General features: G+C 42.5%; 1 protein-coding gene and 1 long non-coding RNA gene across 3 annotated transcripts in view; one reads left to right on the top strand and one right to left on the bottom strand.

The window, feature by feature from the left end:
• Positions 1-10,829: 10,829 nt before the first annotated feature.
• ZP4 (zona pellucida glycoprotein 4) lies at positions 10,830-18,969 on the bottom strand. Its single transcript, XM_038533813.1, has 11 exons — positions 18,798-18,969; positions 18,260-18,550; positions 17,138-17,287; positions 16,163-16,350; positions 15,596-15,693; positions 14,373-14,503; positions 14,002-14,191; positions 13,778-13,925; positions 13,389-13,467; positions 12,076-12,189; positions 10,830-11,880 (listed from the first exon to the last, which is right to left on the bottom strand). Exons 1-11 carry the CDS (start codon positions 18,967-18,969, stop codon positions 11,783-11,785), a joined length of 1,659 nt encoding a protein of 552 aa, XP_038389741.1. The 3' UTR covers positions 10,830-11,782.
• LOC102151928 overlaps positions 17,406-20,808 on the top strand; it is a 48,128-nt gene continuing 44,725 nt past the window's right edge. For both annotated transcript variants that reach the window (XR_005357726.1, XR_005357725.1), the window contains exon 1: positions 17,406-17,578. This is a non-coding gene — a long non-coding RNA (uncharacterized LOC102151928). The remainder of the gene's footprint in view (positions 17,579-20,808) is intronic.

Below are 20,808 nucleotides of genomic sequence, written 5' to 3'. Positions count from 1 at the left end.
CTATCATAAATAAATAAAAATTAAAAAAAATTTAATTCTCATAACTTTTCTATATATGAGTGACATCTGACTTTTCCTTCTCCTCAACGTATATCTGGAGCTTCCTACAAATAGCGAAGTTTGAAGGAAGAGAGGAAGAATGTGCTGCAGTCAGAGCAAGGTTTGTGAGTCAAGTTCCCAGCAAGTGACCTAACAGGTGCAGCTGAAGCCTCAGGGATCAGCAAGCATAATTAGGGGAAAGTGGTTACGGGGATCAGAGGGTCTTGAAGGTCCCCTTGAGGATTGATGTGATGGAAGAGCTACGTTTTTTTTAAAAAAAGATTTTATTTATTAGAGAATGAGAGAGAAAGAGTGCATGAACAAGCAGGGGGAGGAGCAGAGGGAGAGGGACAAGCAGACTCTGCACTGAGCCTGATGTAGGGCTTGATCCCAGGACCCTGAGATCATGACCAAGAGCCGGACACTTAACTGACTGAGCCCCCCAGGTGTCCCAGAAGAGCTACTTTTGACATAGATTGCTCAGAACCTCGAAGTCCTAGTAGGAGCTGAACTGTGATAAATTAAAAGTCAAGGTATCTCATATAAGTAACTTAAGCCACAGGTTGTTTGGACATCCCGTTGACAAAGAATGCAGAAGTAGCTATCCAAATCCACTAATCAACCAAATACACTAACCAATTGAAGGGCTGAGGGGAGAAGGCTCTCCTACGGAGCTTCAAGGAGGAGAGCGCAGACACCTAGGCCACTGGCTTCTATTTATAAATTCTGTGCAAGCACCTAAACAGAGGTATGGATCTAACGCTTAAATGGAATAATTTAATTCTAATTTGATATTTTCAAGTTAAAGTGGAAAACATAAAGAGGAATATCAGGACAAGGAGGAATGTAGGAAAGTGCTACAGAAGAAAGGATATGCTCTTTGGAAATTGGAAAATTCAAATCAGAATTTGGATTACCAAATGGATTAATGAGTGTTCTGGGTTTTAGTTTCCTAAGCTGCATACAAGCTGGAAAGCAATAAAGCAAGAATTCAAAAAGCTTTTTAAGGTGGATATTTGAGCATGTCCTGCAAAATTAAGGATTTGAGTGGTTCCCTCTTTAGTTCCCAGACTCTGACGACTGGAAGAGTATTGCAGGGGTCAACCTGCCTGGTGCTGTTATGGTATAGGCTATGGACAACATACATTTTTTTGCTGTTCATCTGTGAAATATTAATCACAGGTCTATATAAACCATGCTCTTCTATGTAGCCTCAGCTTTATAAAACTCAGAAATCTTTTTTTTAAAGTGTTGATAATATTGCCAACCTCAAAAAGCATTGAGTGTGTTAAATAAAAATCATCCTCAGAAATTGCTTATACAGTGTTTGGCATGTTGTATGTGCTAAAAAAATGGTAATTATGCTTTCTAAACATTTGCTTCAGGGGTTAAAATGCACAAATTAATATTTTCCTTTCAACACCATCTGTTTCATAGAATAACCTTTTACTTGGATAAGTTCATCAGGGTAGACTCATGATTATTTCTGCATCTCATTTTGTTTTTAATTTTACCCAGTGCATCATTAACGTGAAATATTTATTGCAATAATAATTTTTTTAAAGGTTTTATTTATTTATTCATGAGAGACACAGAGAAAGAGGGCAGCCCAGGTGGCTCAGCGGTTTAGCACCTGCCTTTGGCCCAGGGCCTGATCCTGGAGACCGGGATCAAGTCCCACATCAGGCTCCCTGCATGGAGCCTGCTTCTCCCTCTGCCTGTGTTGTGTCTCTGTGTCTTTCTCTCTGTGTGTCTCTCATGAATAAATAAATAAAATCTTTAAAAAAGAGAGAGAGAGAGAGAGACACAGAAAGAGAGGCAGAGACACAAGCAGAGAGAGAAGCAGGCTCCATGCAGGGAGCCCGATGTGGGACTTGATTCCCGGTCTCCAGGATCACACCCCTGGCCAAAGGCAGTGCTAAACTGTTGAGCCACCCGGGCTGCCCTGCAATCGTAATATTGAAATAACACTGTTTTTGTGTTCTGTTCACTTTTCCATTAATATATTCTGGTATACTTTTTATCAGACTTCAGCTGGGGAAGTACTTTCATTGTGCTACCACAGTCCATATTTTATTTTTCTTTTGTGGTGAGAAGATGGTGGTTCCTGAGGTACCAGAGATTTAAAAAAAAAAAAGGTAAAGTGAGAATTTAGGGAATTATAATGTAGCCAGTGGGGTGAGATGAGGAGAAGGAGTCATTCACAGGAAACACAGAACATTAAGTCAATTGGCCCCAAACCAAGGGTACCGAGTCATCCCAGAGGTGTCTCAGGGCTTCAGTGTCATCTTACGGAGGCCACTCCAATAGATTATATTAAACTTGTCTGCATGGTAATTGCAAAAAGGGTTGACTCATCGAATTTAAATGTGACTTTGACAGAGGACTTCTTCCCTGGCCTTCATTACAAACAGACTTATTTATGAGCACTTTTCCATCATTTGTCTCTGTAGCTTCCTGGGTAGCAGTAAATGCCAGAAACAGCATGCTTGTAGGTATAAACCATTTGAAGGAGATAAGGAAGATAATGTGCAGAGTCTTATCAAGAGCATGAAGCCTTATCTAATAGCCCGACATAGAGTATGTTGCAACACATGAAACCACCACTGACCCTGGCCTCTACCTTCTCCATCCAGGATTTAATTTAGAGTGCTCAGCAAAAAAGCCAACACATATGCTACATCTTCCCACCATGGTCAAATAAAAGTGATCTTGTAAAAAATGGTTTTCCTTTGTGCAGAGTGCTTTCCTAACCTGTGGGAAGACACAGAGGGAACAGTTGCTGCTTTGCTCTTGAAGACTGATGGGCATGCTGGGCTTCCTGGGCCAACATGTCCTGATTTTTAGGAGACTATAGGCCTTTTAGACAAGATGCAGCTAACGTATACCGTAGATGAAAAACAGCAGTGAACGTGTACATGAGGGCAGAAGGAGGGTTGTCACTGTTGTGTGAACTGAAACATGCACACGCTTGAGGCTTGAGGACTGACCTATAGGAGACCATTGAAGACCGTTGCATTCAGGAAGAGCACCTAGGAGTGGGGGGCAGTGGGAGTTCTTTTTTCTTCGGCTTTTATGTATGGTTTGAATTATTTGGGGTCATACATTTTGATGTTTTTTATTGGCAGGATTTGGGGCCCTTTCATTGTCTTTATGCTTTTTTATATTTAAAAATAGTTTACAAATATTACCTTATAGTTATGAGACAAAAAGATAATAAGTGTTCGTGAAGATGTGGAGAAATGGGACCCTCATACACTCCTGGTAGGAGTATAAAGTGGTCCAACCACTTTGGAAAACACTCATGAAGCTGCTAAAATGTGAAACACAGAGCTACCATATGACCCCCATAATCTACTCTAGGTCTAGATCCAAGAGAAATAAAAACCTATGTCTGCACAAGAACTTCATACATGAATGTTCATAGCAGCATTATTCCTAATGACCAAAAAAGGACTGAAGTATTGACACATGCTACAGCATAAATCAACCTTGAAAATGTTACGCTAGTGAAAGAAGCTGGTCACAAAGGGCCATATGATGTATGATTTCATTTATGTGAGGTATTCCAGAATAGACAAATGTCTAAGGACAAACAGAATAGTGAATGTGAGGGGCTAGGAAGAGGAAAGACAGGGGAGGGACTTGCACAACTGCAAGTATACTAAAAACCATGGAAGTATACATTTTAAACTCTATGGAATGTGAGTTATATCTCAATAAAACAAATTGTAAAAGAACCAAAGACTAGGTTTCCAAAGACTAAAGAGGGCTCTAGTTGCCATTGGATTTGTAATTTTTCTTTGTGGCATTTTTTATGCTTTCGTCAAGTACTTTTCCTCAAAGGGAAAAAAGGAGTTGTGGGTTTTCTAATAGAAGATTAAGACACTGGAGTTTGTTCAAAGGGACGATCCTGTGTTATCCTGAAACATTTTCCATTCCTGTGAACCATGAGGACTCAGGGAGTGAAGAAGGGGTTGCTAACAGAAGCAGTCAGTGAGCATGTCCTAAAAGGCCTACCTGACCAGAAATTCCTACTCTAGGGAATGAGAGTGTTCTGGGTAAATTCAGGCATTTTCTGGGAATTTTCTAGGCTTCTTTAAATCTGGTTAAATTATGTCATAGTTTTGTGTGATTCACTCAGCAAATGTTCCCTGAGCTCCTGGGCTATGCCAGGCCCTTTGTCTGGCACAAGGACAAGGGAATTTTTAGGATGAAAGTCTGACTTTGGAGAGGTGTGGGTAGCACAACCAGATGTGATAACCTCCCAGCAACCATGTTGTCAATCTCAGGGCACTCCCTGGGGGCACCCTTGCCCCAGTGAGAAATAGTGACTGACAGGTGATGGATTTCTGTCCTTACGTTGGTGCTTGTCTCCTTCCCTGCCCCATCCCTGCCAACACCCCTAGATTTACCCTACAGAACACAATAAGGCCAAATACTCAGGAGGGTAAGAAAATAGATGCTTCTTTGAAAACTAAACTCATAGGTATTTTTGATCCATGGAAGATAAAGTCAACATCCTGAGAGCCCTTCTTGTGTACCCATGAGGTGATGAATTGCTAGACTGGCACATCGGAGGAGCACCTGGCAAACATGCAGCAGTAGCTATTATAATCCAACCCCTTACTCCAATATAGAGATTAAAAGACAAAACTTGACAGGTATAGTTCATTTTTTCCAGCATCATTGAAGCCTCATTTTTTATTTGACTACCATCAGTCTTTGTGCAGTCAGCCCTTTGCCTTTTCCTTCCTCCCCTCCCAACCTGTGTGAGAGACTTCACTGGATTCGGCCATTCCTTTTCACCTAATTCAGCTATTGGGGGTGCTGAGGAAGGTGATTTATTTCTCTTTGTCAATGTCTTCAGTCCCTTCCACATCAGCAAAAATGAAAAAAGCTATACTTCTTGGGAAAAGTGGGAAGAAAAGAGGTTGGCAATTTGCAGGACCTTCTAATTTCTGCTCCCTCTGGCCGGTGGCTATTGTAAGACTTGCTAAGACTTTTATTGAAAAAAACAGCAAGGCTTTAGGTCTCAGAAGGCAGAAGTATGCCATGGTGTAGGACAGAAGCACATTGCCAGCTCACAGCATGAAAATCCTAAGCAAGGAATCAGGGAAGTAGAATTTCCAAGGGATAGCCAGGAATCAAGACCAACGAAAATGACTGAAGGAGAATCAGAAAATTCCAAGAGCAAAGAATTTAAAGCCAGAAAGAAAGAAATAAGTCCTTATTTCAGATGTGAGAAAGTTAAGTCTGTAGAGGTTAAATGTTTTATCAACCGCCATGTAGCTGGTATCCTGGTCTGAATATTTTGGGTGAAGATGGGAATGGCAATCTCTATGAGAAAGAATAGTTTCTCCAGAAAAGCTACTATGATAATCAGGTTCCATTTCTGGTTTTCTGTTTCTCCTGTTCTCAGACCCTGTAAGTTCTCTGTTGGTCATTGAAGTAGATCACTCTCATTTGAATTCCTAATATAAAAGGGAGTTTATTTTGTCGAACATGAAGATCTAAAAATAGAGACTCAGTGCATAGTGCTCCAGTCAAGATGCTATTTCCCGTCATCTGCCAACTGCTTTGGGTTTTCTTAGAGATTTGTCCTAAGGAAATTCTATTTCTCTGGAAAGTGACAGAATGAAGAAATCTTACCTCTTCTTATATCCCTAAGTGGTCAATGACAAGATTTTCACCCTTATTGATTGAAAAATTTACTTTTTTGTCTCAATTTTATAGGTTCTATGAATCTAAGATGTTTTATTGGCTTATTTTAAAGCTCCCTTGATTATGGACTAATGAGACACAGGCAGCGATAACACCCCCCCCACCCCCGCCCCCAGTTTGCTAACAACAAGGACATAGCAGTCTAATAGAATCTGTAGTTACCAAATCACATAGCATCAAACTTGAGTGATGGTGGAGGGGACAGGGGGTGGCTGTGTGCCTCTGTAGGCTGGATTAAGTACAACCTAAGGGGGAGGAGCTGATGTGGACTCTAGCAGATCTTACCTCTCAAAATAGGTGCCTATCCTTAAATGATTTAGAGCAATTAGAACTCTTTTACATAGCTAATAGCTAGTCTGAGTGTAAATATAGACATACTTTGGAAACTTTGGCTGTTGCTTTTGGAGCATACACTTCTCTGTGACTGAGCAATTCTACTCTTTCATATCTAAGGTGAGATATCACCACAAACAAACAAAACCCTTAATATTAGTTACTTATTGTGCCTTAAAAAAAAGTCACCTAAAGCACAGTGCTTTATAAGAGTAATCATTTCTCTCTCATGGTTGTAGAGGAACAGGTATTCAGAACCAGCTCAGCTGGGTGGTTCTAGCGCAGGGTCTCTTATATGGTTGCTGGCAGATGTGGACTGGGGCTAGAGGACTCCCTTCCAGGGAGGCACTTGCATGGCTGTTGGCTGGGAGGGGTTGGGGAATCATTCCCTCTCCACAGGGCTACTTCAGCATCCTTGCTGTGGCAAGCCAACTGGCTTCTCTGGAGACAAAGCAGAAGCTGCATGTGCCCTATGCCCAGTCACAGTGTTACTTTTACTATGTCCTACTGTCATAGGGCCAGTCTGGTTCAGAGTAGGAGAGGATGGTATAAAGCTGTTGTACACGAGGAAAGAGGGTGATTACTAGTGCTTAATAACCTGAAACTACACATTTTTTTAAAAAAAATTTATTTATTTATGATAGTCACACACAGAGAGAGAGAGAGAGAGAGAGAGAGAGGCAGAGACACAGGCAGAGGGAGAAGCAGGCTCCATGCACCGGGAGCCTGACATGGGATTCGATCCCAGGTCTCCAGGATCGCGCCCTGGGCCAAAGGCAGGCGCTAACCCGCTGTGCCACCCAGGGATCCCAATAACCTGAAACTAGAAACAATTCAACTGTCCATCAATAAAAGGATAAACTGATATTTTTTTTAAGAGATTTTGCGAGAAATAGGGAGGGAGGGAGAAAGAGGGAAGAGAAAGAAAGAGAGAGAACACACATGGGGAGGAGCAGAGGGAAAGGGACAAGCAGACTCCATGCTCAGTACAGAGCCTGATGTGAAGCTTGATCTCATTACTGAGCCAAAAATCAAGAGTTAGATGCTCAACAGACTGAGATACCCAGGGCCCCCTAAACTGGTATCTTTAATGTAGTAGATAAAAGAAATATTGACACATGAATATAGATCTCAGACACTAGATTGAGGAGTCTAAACAAAGAAGAATTTATATAATTATTTTTATATGAAGTTCAAGAACAAGTAAAATGGACCTCTGGTCATAGTTAGCACCTCTAGGAGGTGTTGACTGACAATAAAAATGAGGAAACTTTCTGGGGTTGCTTCATTTACCTTTTGATCAGGGTGGTGGTTAGACATGTATTCAGCAGGCCCTCTGTAACATTGGTAGAGCTCATATGCTTCATTGTATGCATATTAGGATTCAATAAGTAAGAAAAAAAAAAAAAGTAAAAAATCAGGAGTTGTTAAACACCTGGGGATTTACTTTCTTCCTTCCTGGCAGTGAACAAATGGACCTAGGACTAGGAATTCTTAGAATTTAGGGATTTTAGATGCTGTGGAAAACATAACTTAGTCTTATAAACATACTCTTCCAGTGTTACTGGAAGTAGATCCATATAAAGGGGAAGAAGTAGGAGTAATGTAGGCCACAATGGCTTGTGGCCCAAAGTTGGAGCTTATTAGTCTTCAGTCACACAGAGCTTCCAATTGGCTTTTGTACTATATGAACGGACAAGATTGATATTTGAAGACATACCATCAAGAAAAAAGGTCTGAAGACAATGCAGGATAAACAAGATTTCTATTTGAAATAGAAGATAATGTATATTCTGACTTAAGTCTCAAAGTATATGCCAAAACTAGAGACAAATCAAGGAAACAAAGAGGTAATTTAAGAAACTTTTATCTGGAAAAAAAAAATAAACTAGGGAGGTAGAGACAAGACAGAAGGGGGGGGGGTATAAGTCAGAAACAAGAATTTTTCCTTGAGTTAAAAACATGTACTCTATAGATTAAAACTCTTTTCTATCAACAAATCACAGAATATCCCATCATCATTCTCTGGCCTTCTAAGTTCTAAAGCATCTGGAATAGCCAAAGACAGGAGATCAGATGTCAGAATAGCAGGCTACAACACTGAAACCTGGAAGTCAATAGAGCATTACCTTCAAAACAGAAAATAGACCACTTCTCCAAAATTTGGTACCTAGCTAAACTGTCGAGAGCCAGATTGAGTGGGAGCAGAGAGAAAGCTACTCTCAGGCATCCACTTTCTTAGAGTTTGCCTTATACATCATTCTTCCTCAAATGGATACAAAAATGGCATATGCCAAAAAGAGGACCTAGGATTTATCCTATATGAAAGGGAGGACATCAAAGGGAGGTCTTATGCTGACAGCTAGCTGTGCAGCAGACCCGTGGAGTTACCTAGAGAGGCTATGTTATCACGTGAATAGTCTGAGGATATGTTAGTGATAGGCACACAGCAGACCAAATCAATGATCTTTATCCAGGAAAAACCCAAAATATGCAAGCGTAGATTACATTATTCTGGCTAGATTCAAGCAATCTTTTAGTAATTACCTGGAATCAGTTTCATTAAATTTGGAGGATATTGTGAAGGTAAAGCTGGGGTGGCAATATAAACTTATAAATAAGTTATTAGAAAAAGCCTCTTAAAACTAGACAAATGCCAAAAAGTAGCAGAAGTATAAGAATTATACCCTCTGGGGATAATAAAGTTTCTAATTTAGCTGAGACACTATATTAATAAGCTATTCAAGTTAATGGTCCCAAATGATATTTCACTTTAGAGCAGTGATTTAACTTTAAGCTAGGAAGTTTGAGGGGCTTTTCAATTCAGAGGTACACTAATAATTTTTCTCCCTACAATATTCCTTTCTCCCTATTGAGCAGGCTAAGTTCCAATAAGGAAAGCAGAAACAGCCCAGATCTATAGAAATAATAGATTTATATTCTGTAGAACACTCCTACTAGAAGATTCTCTGGAAAATAGAAGTTTCCATGGTCAAATATGTTTGGGAAATAGTTCTTTGGAGGCTCACAGGACATTAATATAATTAGTCTGAGAAGCCGGAGAAAACCTGGTGGGTTCTAGGTCAAGGCTTTTTTTCTTTGATTAGATTTAGTGCTAGTGTACATGTTACCACCCTCCCTCAAAGGGGGAAAGAGAGGGGGCTGGTGGGGTGAAGAGGGTGGGGGGGGGAAAGAGTGGGGGGTGCGCGCCTGTGGGGGGGAGTGGGGGCTGTGTGTGTGTAGAGCATGTATGTATGTGGGGGGGAATAGGGGACCTATGTAGCTTAGTGAGTTAAGGATCCAACTCCTTTTTTTTTTTGTATTCATAGAGACACACAGAGAGGCAGAGACACAGGCAGAGGGAGAAGCAGGCTCCATGCAGCCCGATGTGGGACTCCATCGAGGGTCTCCGGGATCACACTCAGGGCTGCAGGCGGCGCTAAACCACTGTGCCACCCGGGCTGCCCAGAATCCAACTCTTGATTTCAGACTAGGTCATGATCTCAGGGTTGTGGGATCAAATCCCAAGTTGAGCTTGAATTCAGCCTGGAGTCTACTTGGGATTGGTTCTCTTCTTCCCCCTTCTGTCCTTCCTCCACCATGTTCTTTTTAAAAATAAAATCTTAAAAGTCCATTGAAGCTGAATAACTTACATGCTAGGTACTCTGCTACAGGGGACTTCTGTTGTAAATGAAACTTTCTTGATTATGCCAAATATCTGGATTTATAGGATACCACACACTTGTTTTAGTGTGATAAGCCAAGAACTCCATACCATATCCCCTTAGTTTTCTCACAGGCAGAACAGGACAGGACTTGGCAATTTTCTTCTCCCCGTCTTTTGATTTTTTTCCCCTCTATTCACCAGACATTTGTCTGCCCTTGTTGCTGGGACATCTTTCTTGTTTTATGTTGCTTTATCTCCCATGCATGATATAATGCCTATCACATAGGAGGTCAAGTACATGCTTGAATTTAGGGACTTCAGTCCTGCTCTAGCTCCTAGCTCAAGTAGCTCCTAGCCAGATATGGCTGTAGATACATGAAATGTGGCTAGAAGGATTTTAAATTTAGAATCACCTATTTTGTTCAGATACTAGGAAACTTAAGTTTGGAACAACTTGGGTACATGAACCTGTTTCACTGTAAATCTTAGAAGACCTAAAGATATAGTACTTATAGTTTTTAACCTGCAAATGAGATGTATTGTAAACACACGTGGATATAAATCTCAAATAATGCCTTACCTAAGTGATAATTTAGATGTATTAGGTTAAATACAGTTAAATTACATCTATCTATTCATGATACCTCAGATAACCCAGCTATACTTGTTGAGTAACCAAGTTAACCACTACTACCACTGCAATTTAAGACTTTTTTTTTTAGCATAGAAGTTAGGGATGAAGGTTTACCTCGTTAGGTTTTCATGGACCTCAAGTGTGTTATCAAGCATCTAAGATAGTTCCTGTCACATAAAAAGGACAAAGTGTTCCTGTTAATTAAGGAAATATTCATTCCCTGCTTAGAAACAGTTTGGTATTTAAGTGGCAAGATTAGTGCCTTTTACTTTGCTGAAATATAAAGCTACTTAAGAGTTACTTCCTTTTTTTTTTAATTTATTTTTTTTATTGGTGTTCAATTTACCAACATACAGAATAACCCCCCAGTGCCCGTCACCCAATCACTCCCACCCCCCGCCCTCCTCCCCTTCCACCACCCCTAGTTCCTTTCCCAGAGTTAGCTCCTTAGGACAAATGGGGAACTGGTTAACTAGGATTAATTTTAGAACTTCACCGTGAGAGTAGAGACTGCCAGAGTATGGCCAATAGTGTTAGTTACTAGAGCGTTCTTTGAGCAGGATATTTGCCTTGAGGAATTGCTGTTTTTATATCAGTCTTAAGAACTATTAAACTAGGGATTCCCTGGGTGGCGCAGCGGTTTAGCCCTGCCTTTGGCCCAGGGCGCAATCCTGGAGACCCGGGATCGAATCCCACGTCGGGCTCCCGGTGCATGGAGCCTCTCTCTCTCATAAATAAATAAAAATAATAAAAAAAAACTATTAAACTAGGAAAGTACTTGCTGGTCCGGCCCAAAACTAAGCTTCTGATCAAACCACTTCCAATTGACCAATTCATGATCAGATACTTTGTCACTGTTCTAGACCTTGGTTTGCAGTATGATGCTTAAGATCATAGTCACCTGAGAAATGGTTAGAAATGCAAATTCTTAAGCCTTAGCCCAGACCCACTTAAACTCTGGGGGTGGGGCCAGTAATTGGTTTTCATCAGCCCTCCTTTTGATCCCGATGACACTAGAATTGGAAAACCAGTGGTCTAGAGTATTCCAGACTAGCTCTAGAATAGTTCTATCTTAGTTTTATCTTGTGGAAGAGTTTAGTTCTATACTCCTCTTAAGTTTATAACCCTCTGTATTTAGCTCATATATACTACCTAACTTGTCAACCAACTCTAAATCTACTGAAATGTGTTCTATTCAGAAGCTAGAAGGGCTGGAGTAGAGACCTAGGGTATCATGCTTCTTATTCTATTGCCACACAAAATACTGCCCCGAGCTGGAAAGACGAGATGCCAACAGCAGATAGATTACTTACTTTCAAGTGAGAAGCAGGACACAGGCTATTAGTACAGTCTGGTTTTATTAACACAACTGGAATAATTCATCTCTATTTCCTGATAGCTAAGTAGGACACTAACAAGGCTCCAACGATTAAGGTCCCAGAAAGGCCTGCCATCCACAGAGTTTGAGAGTCTACAGGAAAACCTGAAGGGTAGAAAGATAAGTTAATGTATCCTGAAAGGCTGATGGTCTTTAGTTATAAGAAAAACAAGCTGATCAATTTGAGATTCACATTGGTCATATCAGCAAGGGATAGAAAGTAGGGATGAGGAAGTAGCTTTAGCTTGACTGGTGGTTCATATAAGGGGCTTCCAATAGCTAGTAGAGTCTCCCACTCACTTGAGTATTTATGGAGCTTTTCTGAGTCTTTAGTGGCTCGGAGTAGAATCATGGGACCCTTGCTAGAAATGCTAGCAGTATGGTTCTGAAAATGGATGTTAGAGTTTCTTCTTCCTGTTGGAGAGGAGAGGTAGGAATAGAATTTTTTGTATACAGTAGGCTAGGAATGGGAGAGTTAGGTCCCTCAATATGTACGACTGTTCCAGGTCTTAGACTTGTCTGAATTTAAATTAACATATCTAAGACTTTGTATCTGACACTGCTACTGCATTTTCACCAGACTTTGGTAATAGAGATTATGGTACTAGACTTTCCCCCAAACTTCCATTCTTCCCTAAAAGAGGTATTGGGACAGTAATGTATTAATACCACGACATTTTCCTAAGCTACAAAGGTAGCTGGTAAAATAGTAAGAGCAAAGCTGTTTGAATCCCATTTCTAATTCCAGTTATAGGACCTTGGAAAAGTCCTTTTTAAAGTTCTGTGGATGGCAGGCCTTTCTGGGACCTTAATCATTGGAGCCTTATTAGTGTCCTACTTAGCTATCAGGAAATGGAGATTAGTTACTCCCATTGTGTTAATAAAGCCAGATTGTACTACCAACCTGTTCCCAGCTTCTCACTTGAAAGAAAGTAGTCTGCTGTTGGCATCTCATCTTTCCAGCTTGGGGCAGTATTTTGCATAGCAATAGAATAGATGTATAGAATATATATGTCATCAGTTCAGTCCTAAATATTTAATGCAGTATTTCATAACTATCCTTACATGACTATGAATCCTTTGTGCCAAAGGTACTTAAAGCTTCAGAGGTCATGAATCCCAATTCAGGGGCTAGACAGGTAAGAATTAGTGGACCAGGTAGGAGTACACACACATTCTAGGAGGACTGGGTCTGACTAGCTGGAGTATCTACTCTGTCTGCAATCATATGACACCTATAGATCTTCAGGCCATGTTGCTAGACATGCCTTCAAGCAGGTTTAAACATCTTGGTTTGTGAACTAGCCAGATAAGTGTTTTGTTATACTGAGGAATACGTAAGTCATGAGCAAGTTTAATTCCTTGCTTAGCTTTTTCCATATACATTTTGACAAGGCTGATACTTGAGGATTTATAGCTTATATTTATTTTAAAAGCCTGGAATTCTAGGAAGCTGGTTGTCTGTTTTACTGCATCATAAAACTACCTAAAAGCAGCCTCCTTAGTGAGATGAATCTTTACTTTGAATTATTTGCCTATAGGCTAAAAAAGGTTAGAAGTGGGACTCGAGTACTTCAGGTTTGTCCTTTAGTGTGGACAGCTTGGATACTCACGCCTGGCAACAGGACAGGTTATCATACAGGACGGTGTTCCAGCAGGCTGGCAGACAGACGCACTACAGTGCAGATACACCTGGGAGCCAATAAAATTCAGATCATGGTGTAGAACCACATCATAAGTCTTCAGACTTATCTCCCTAGGAAGAAGTTATCAGAAAATCTTGACATCCCAAGCTGATATCACAATAACACTAAAGGACTAGAGGCTTTTAGGCAAAGGCCACTCATACCATTGGTATCAATGAAACTTGCAATGAGGCAAAATCTGAGGGTACCAATGGCCAAAATTAAAGGCAGCCCTGGCTGAGGAATGGTAGGATGTGGAAACAGTTCTGAGTGGGTGGGTTCTGAGACCTGCTGAGGAACAGAGGAAAGCACTGTACCGGTCCCCTGAGTGCCCACTTTGTCACCGAGTCTACAAAGCTGAAGGTAAAAATGCTGAAACGCTGGTAGTAAGATGGAAATGGAGGATCCAGGACTTTCTGGACAGGAATCAGCTGCGTCTGATAGTCGTCTCCAGTGTAGGGGCACCTAAGCAAAGATATCTGGCCGTCAGGAGGGGCCTCTCTGAGGGACTCCAGCACAGGTGCATGGAAGAGCCGCTTACCCTTTCACTAGCATGAGCCACTGGGGCTGATGCTGTGGGTTTCTGCTGGGTGTGGCCCAACAGTAATGGAGGAGCAGCCCCAGGTGGGGGTCTGTTCTGTGGCGGATAGAGACCTCCACATAAATGGGATCCCGAAGTAGCTTCACCACTGGGTAGTCACCAGCAGTGTAGTAGGAACCATAGTGCTTATCTGCAAGAGGCCAAATGGAGTTGAAGCCATTAAAAACAATTAGGAACCTCTAGATGGTTTGAGACAAAACATATACACGAACACCTTAGCAAGGATCTTATTACCAAATTGTCCTCTTAATGCCCAGAAAAGTGATAGGGCTTTAACTAAAAGCCAGATGCTCCAGGCAAGAGAGTCTTACCCTTGGCAATCTTGAGTTCCAGAGTGAGGGGTCCAGGCTGGGTCTCAGAATGCGGTGGTGGAAATGTAAACACGTGGACATTAACTGGGAAGGCATTGCTACTTATAGAGTAGCTGCAGCTAACTCGGAGCCTACGAGAAAACAAGATCTTTGTTAGCTAGTGTGGGTGGTAGGATGGACCATGGCATCTTCTAGTTCTCAGATTTTAGGAACCAGGTCATGTGGATTGTTGGACAAGTTTGTAAGTGTGATGGATATGATTCCTAAGCTTGTGGGAGCTAGATCATAGTTGGGAGACCAAGATGTAGTCCAACTCTCAAGTGTTTGGGAGTTGGAATTATAAGAACCATGCAAACAGGGGGATCCCTGGGTGGCGCAGCGGTTTAGCGCCTGCCTTTGGCTGGGGGCGCGATCCTGGAGACCCGGGATCGAATCCCACGTCGGGCTCCCAGGTGCATGGAGCCTGCTTCTCCCTCTGCCTGTGTCTGTGCCTCTCTCTCTCTCTCTCTCTCTCTCTCTCTGTGTGACTATCATAAAAAAAAAAAAAAAAAAAAGAACCATGCAAACAATTGATGTAGCACTGGGAGAAACGTGTACTTTCTATAGATGGGGTAGTCAGGGAAGAGCCCGCAGGGAGTAGACATGGAGGAGAAGTAGCAACAGAGGTAAGAGTAGGGAGAGCAACAGCTGACAGAACAGAGAACGGAGACCAGAGTTTGTCCTTCTATATAATCTTTAAGGGACCTCTGTCTGGGGTTGGGGGAACAGTGAGGGAGGGATGGAGGGCATCCAAGGAGGTTGGGCTGCAGAGGAAAGTAGGAGGTGTTTCATGCAAGGTTCCTCAGGTTATGTTCATGAGGTCAAGTTTAAGCTATGGCAAGACAATGAAGAAATGTTAAGTGTGCAATCCTCTGAGGTGTTAAGGGGATTCTTTTTGCTATACCATGGACTGTGGAGGTAGAAGGGAGAAGGCAAAAACAAGAAAAAGGAAATCCAGGTAAGTGAAGTAGGAGTCCAGGGAGTTTGGGGCTTAAGTGAACTCAGTGGCAGTGATGCAAGGAGACTTGATCAAATAATGGTCAGTGAAATTGGGTCACCAAGGCAGAAGACAGGTTCTCTTGTCCTGAGAGGTTCTGTGGATTCAGGGCTTACCCTAGAGTTCCTGGTTTATGGAAGGGAAATCATTCCAGTCAAGCAGGGTCAGCTTAACTGAGACCCTTTACCTGAAAATACTGTCACGGGTGATAGAACCATGGCTCCAAGTTCTAACATCTCTAGCTGCAACCAGCTCATTTTCATATACTGCCTGGTCTCCAGTGATCTAGAAGTATGGGGACAGCAGTCAGCAGTGCTACTCAGTTTCAGGCTGCACTTTCTGTTCCTTGAACAGAGGCAAGAGCAGGTGGCATTTAGTAACCTGGGACATTATCACTTCACCTTAGCTCAGGATCAGACAATAGGGGCTTGGAGTACTTGGGAACATGGACAAGGTCAACCAATGTCCCTGCTTACCAGAGCAATGTGGCAAAAAACCTATTTTTCCTCTTATCTATGGCTTGGTAGGAGCGCCAGCCCCTTGTGGGAGCACAGCTGTGATCTTAGTTGCACACCAGGGGAGATTTCTGCTGTCTCAGTGATGAGGCATTATGTCCTAGAGACCATCCTACACATCAGGCAGTGGTCAGCTGTATCCTCCATGGCTAAGATATTCCACCTCTCCCTCCAGTCACTAGGACATTTCTGTCTGACTTTTAGAGTTAGGAACAGACCCCAAGGTGAACTGTTCTTACCCGTCTTGTGGTACCACAGGAGTTAAATGGAAACCAGAATAGGGCAAAAGTGTGTGTTGCCATCACAGGGGTACATTCCACATCATTCCTGAAGGCCAAGCGCACAGAATTCAAGAGAAGTGGGGGTGAGGTCACATTCCGAGACACAGCGATGTAGAAGTAGCCATCTTGGGTACAGTGTGAGGTCACTGAAAAACCAGAGTGGCTGTGCTGAAAGCAGGTCATCCCTCCTGTTATGGAGCCAGTTAGGTATTTAGATAGTTCTGATCCCTCCCCCTGAGAGGCTGGCAGTCCTACTCAGTGGCACCTGTGCAAGTTCAGCTGTCCAGAGCTTAACTGGAGCACTGAACAAGCACCTGGATGAGCCCCTGGGTCTGAATGCTGCCTCTGCCACTTCCGGAGCAACTTTAGGCAAAGCTTCTGTCCTTTTTGCTATAGCTTCATTTATAAGATGGGGATAATAGTACTTGCTTTTACACCTCAGCATTCAGAGCTTAGAATATGGCATTTACATATTTTATATTAGAAAACCTTAAAGTAAAAAAAAAAAAAAAAAAAAAAAAAAAAAGAAAACCTTAAAGTAGGATTTGAGACACACAGAAAGCAGTTTTTTTGTTTTTGTTTTTTTGTTGTTGTTTTTTTTTTTTTTTTTTTTTTAAAGGAGGCTCTTGAGACACTTAGCCTTTTCCCAACGTGGCTGATGGCTTTAAGTTTCTGTGAATTCATTATTGTTTTGCAAGACTTAGCTTCTTGAGTTCATTGAATATTTTGGTTTCTGGGGAATTGACAAAGCAAGGCTTTAGAAAGTAATCACTTAGGGTCAAGTACTCTAGGATTCACTCATTACTTACGCACTACTTATCTTTAACATTTGTCTTCTGGGGAGTTGGGGAGGAGGGAAGATCACCTTCTCAGGGTTTAGTTGCAAGTTATTGGTACTTTTCTCCAGCTGGTTTCAGAAATGCAGCAACTCACCTGTGTTTCCATAATAACAGAAATTCACCTCCAAATTGTAGCAGCAACCAATCTTCTTGCAGTCTTCTTCAGTGATGGGTGAAGGAACACATGGCAGCCTGTCCCACACTGGGACAAAGTCACACAGATCAGCATTTGGAACATCTAGGGCTCTGTTTTGATCAGGAGAGTAACTCAAGCTAGATAACAAAGTTGGGTCTTAAAAAAAAAAAAATTACAAAGTATTAAAAATTCCATAGATATGTCCTGGTGATCAGGGTAGGTCCCTGTTATGTACTAGCAATTAAGTTGCAGAAAATTAAGTAAATATTAAGTCCCTTGAAATTAGTACTTTGAGAAAAGAGGATACCAGCAAGATCAGTAGAAGCATTGAGGCTCCTTTTTCCTTCAAGCAAAGAATTCTTTCTGTTCTCTAATGGTGCTTCTCCATCTTCGTGTACTGTGAGTTACTGGGGGATCTTTCTGAAACTCAAGTTCTGGTACAGCGGGTCTAGTGTGGGGATTGAAATTCTGCATTTTATCAGTGTTACCATTCTGGGTTATATTTTGGGTACAAGGCAGAGGAGAAGAGTGAACTACAGGTTTGAATCTGTTAGGACTTCAAGGTAGGGCTTGTAGGTGGCAAGAACAGATTTGCTGAAGCTGGGGAGTCACACTTCCTACTGATTCCTCAGTTAAGTGATCAAGTAGCCTCCAGCAGAAAGGGCTGAGCCCTATTTTCAGGGCAATGTTGCTTCTTGGACACATTTGCCAAGTACCCTTAATAGCTTTAGCTTCCTTCCCTATGCTTCTCAAGACAGAGGAGCTCCTGGGTTTTGGCCAATTCTTGTTTGAATCCCAACTCTGCCACTCACCAGAGCCCACCAGTTTTGGGGGGGGGGGCAGCAAAGGCATATCTGGCACTGCTTAGGAGTAGGAGGAGACCTTGAAATACTCTCTACAGTGCCTCATACTGAGTAATGTAACTGCTCAAGCGGTGGTTATCTTAAGGACTGCATGTGCTGGGGAGCTGGAGGATAGTCCTTCATGTCACTGTTGCTGCACAGAGCAGGTAACGAGGCCTAAGAGCACTTCCCAGGGCTGCTCAGCACCACCCAGAACCTGAAAGTTCCCAGCCCTTACCTGGGGGATCCATAGGACACCTGAGCAGCTGTGTCTTTGTAACCATGTTGCGTCCAGCCACATCTGCTCCTTCAACTCCAACCAGCATGACATAGTGGGGGTCCTGGGGAGACACCCCTGATGGTGACACACGGGGTCTCGGCATTTCTGGTGATCGAGTCGTCCTCACCCACTCGGTGACATAGCAGCCATCATAAGAGGCTTCTAACACCATGGAGCTTCCTGGGCCCTCCTTCACCCAGGTACCACAGCCAGAGTCATTCTGCAGCCTGCGTGGCAGCCCGTGGTCATCTGGAGGGCAGCAAGGAACAAGAAGCACAGGTGGTCAGTCCCCACCGTCCTCAGTGCTGGCAAGGGACAGCTAGCTTTGCCGCCAGACCCCAAGGGGCAGCAGCAATAAGAGAGAGGAACAAGAGGGGACTCTGATTCAGGGGAGAAGTTGTATTTTAGATGATTCAATCTGGAGAAGAGGCTGCAGTTTACCAAAGGGGGAAGAGTGTTAGGAGGGGAAGCGACAGGGATGAGCCATCAAACTTACCCCAAGCTATTAGCGTAGGAGTCGCTGTCCCCTGGCTCAGGTTTACAGTGAACCGGAGACCCCGGAGCCCACAGTGGAGCTCACCCAGATCATCTGGTGCCTCAGGCTCAGGGTGGCCGCTCAACGCAAGAGACCAGGGAAAACAGAGCAAGATGATCTGCAGCTGCCGCATAGCGCCACTAGGAGCCTCCACTGGCCCTAAGACCTGCTCAGTCTCCCAGGAACCTGACCTCCCCACGCTCCACGAGGTTTCTTTTTATACAGAAGGAACTGGTTTCAGGTGCACACCCGTATGGCATGCAGGTGGGGCTCCTTCGGAAAGGATGATTCTTCCAGCTTCATTTGCTTGAGGCCATAGTCCGCAGCTGCATCACTTTAAACATTGCAATCCAGGCAATTCCGAGCTCAGGAAAAATATGGGCCCTTTTAGCTAAAGAGGCTTCCCCAAAGTTGCTCAATGTAGCACTTATTATAGTAGCTTATTGACTTCAAAAGACCATCCTCTAGAATTTTGCACATTTGGGTATGAATCTGAGCTCTGCCCTTATAAGCTATGCATTCTGGATAAGTTACAACCTTTTGGAAACTCAGTTTTCTTTTCTGTAAAATGGGAATAATATCTCCTAGTAGTAGTGAGGGTTATATGCGATATTCTATGTCAAGTGTGTGGCACAGTGCTTAACCAAAGAGCACTCAGTCAACACTGTTGAGGTCTTTTAAGGACCCCTGTCACCTTTATGGTTCTAAGCTTTCACAAGAAATCATTGGACAATTACAGCCTGACTTGAAATTTGAGATAAATTTAACCTTGATCCCCGCCCCGCCCCGCCCCCCCCAAAAAAAACCTGATTTAGAGCCTTTCCCTGATCCTAAGAGAGAGTTCCATCACTAGAGTCTTTTCTTGACAAATTCCAAGGCTTTTATTTGCCAGAGTCGTCCTACTGGGTTCCCCAACAGGACCTAAGTGAAAATGTGGATTGCAACATGAATTCCCCAAAGGCATTTTGCTTCTTATGGATATTTCAAAATCTCTCATCACTTGCCTATGTTTTAGACATATTTTCACAAATATATGGGAGTTTCTTATTTGCTTGGTTTCCACATTATTGTTCTCCTCAACATGTTTACATGTTCTGGCCATTGTTTGGGCCATAGCATCAGGCCGGTCCTACAGGCATTCTAAGAGATTGAAGAATGGATAGATATACTCCGCCCTGGTGAAGCAGGAACATGAAAACTGTCCTCAATGGCTTTTCTCAAAATAAGTCTTTGGATTATGTTTAGCCCAATATTTGTCATATGAAAACATTTCCCAAGTCAACAAAAGTGTTAACCAAAGCACTGAGAATGTATACACAGGTATCTCTAATTCTTGTCAACTCATAGAAGAGAACAACTAAGCATATATCTTCTGGGGTAAATTGGATGACTTATTAACCATGTGTTAACAGATAACATTGAAGAAATGCCAGACTCTGCCCTCCTGAGTGGGATGTGGCTTCCTGACATCTTCTCACTGGGTTTGGCCATTGGCCTGACACACCCCATTTACTTGCTCACAGGACTTGGCATGTTGGATTCTAATGGCCTCTTACTTATTTTTCATTGCATCCTGATTGCCTTAGGCATTGTGTACTCCGTGTTCAGTGAGTAAGAATGAACCAGTGAATGTACTTTCATTTAGTGGCCATGTCCTAAGGCTGAGCCCCTTGAAAATGTGGCTCAGACTCATAACCTTTAGGTAGTTTTCCTTCAAGTAACTATATATGTGATTGCAAGTATAAGAAAGGAAGTGATGTGTGTTATATTTCAGGAGTTCAAAGGCCAGTCCCCCTGCTAGACTTACAAATGCTATTCTCTAAAGCAGAGAAAGATCAAGGAGAGTTGCTCTTTTTGCTAATGCTTGGGGGCAGATCTGTGTAGTGGTTATTTGGATTTTGGCAATGAATGAAAGTGAATACAAATTCTAAGTCATTATTTCCTAGCTCTGTGACCTCTGTCGGTGAGTTAC

Source organism: Canis lupus, chromosome 4, assembly GCF_011100685.1.
Source record: "Canis lupus familiaris isolate Mischka breed German Shepherd chromosome 4, alternate assembly UU_Cfam_GSD_1.0, whole genome shotgun sequence".
NCBI classification, from domain to species: Eukaryota; Metazoa; Chordata; class Mammalia; order Carnivora; family Canidae; genus Canis; species Canis lupus.
Note: the sequence above shows the minus strand (reverse complement) of the source record. Positions and strands in the feature narration are given on the sequence as shown.

What these genes read in the sequence shown, in the direction of transcription:
- ZP4 (XM_038533813.1), bottom strand. Translation starts at nt 18,969, where the DNA reads ATGCGGCAGCTGCAGATCATCTTGCTCTGTTTTCCCTGGTCTCTTGCG. An exon ending in TCCTACGCTAATAGCTTGGG is followed by an intron (nt 18,551 to 18,797) that starts GTAAGTTTGATG and finishes GCTGCCCTCCAG; the next exon opens with ATGACCACGGGCTGCCACGC. An exon ending in GGAACTCAAGATTGCCAAGG is followed by an intron (nt 14,192 to 14,372) that starts GTAAGACTCTCT and finishes GGCCTCTTGCAG; the next exon opens with ATAAGCACTATGGTTCCTAC.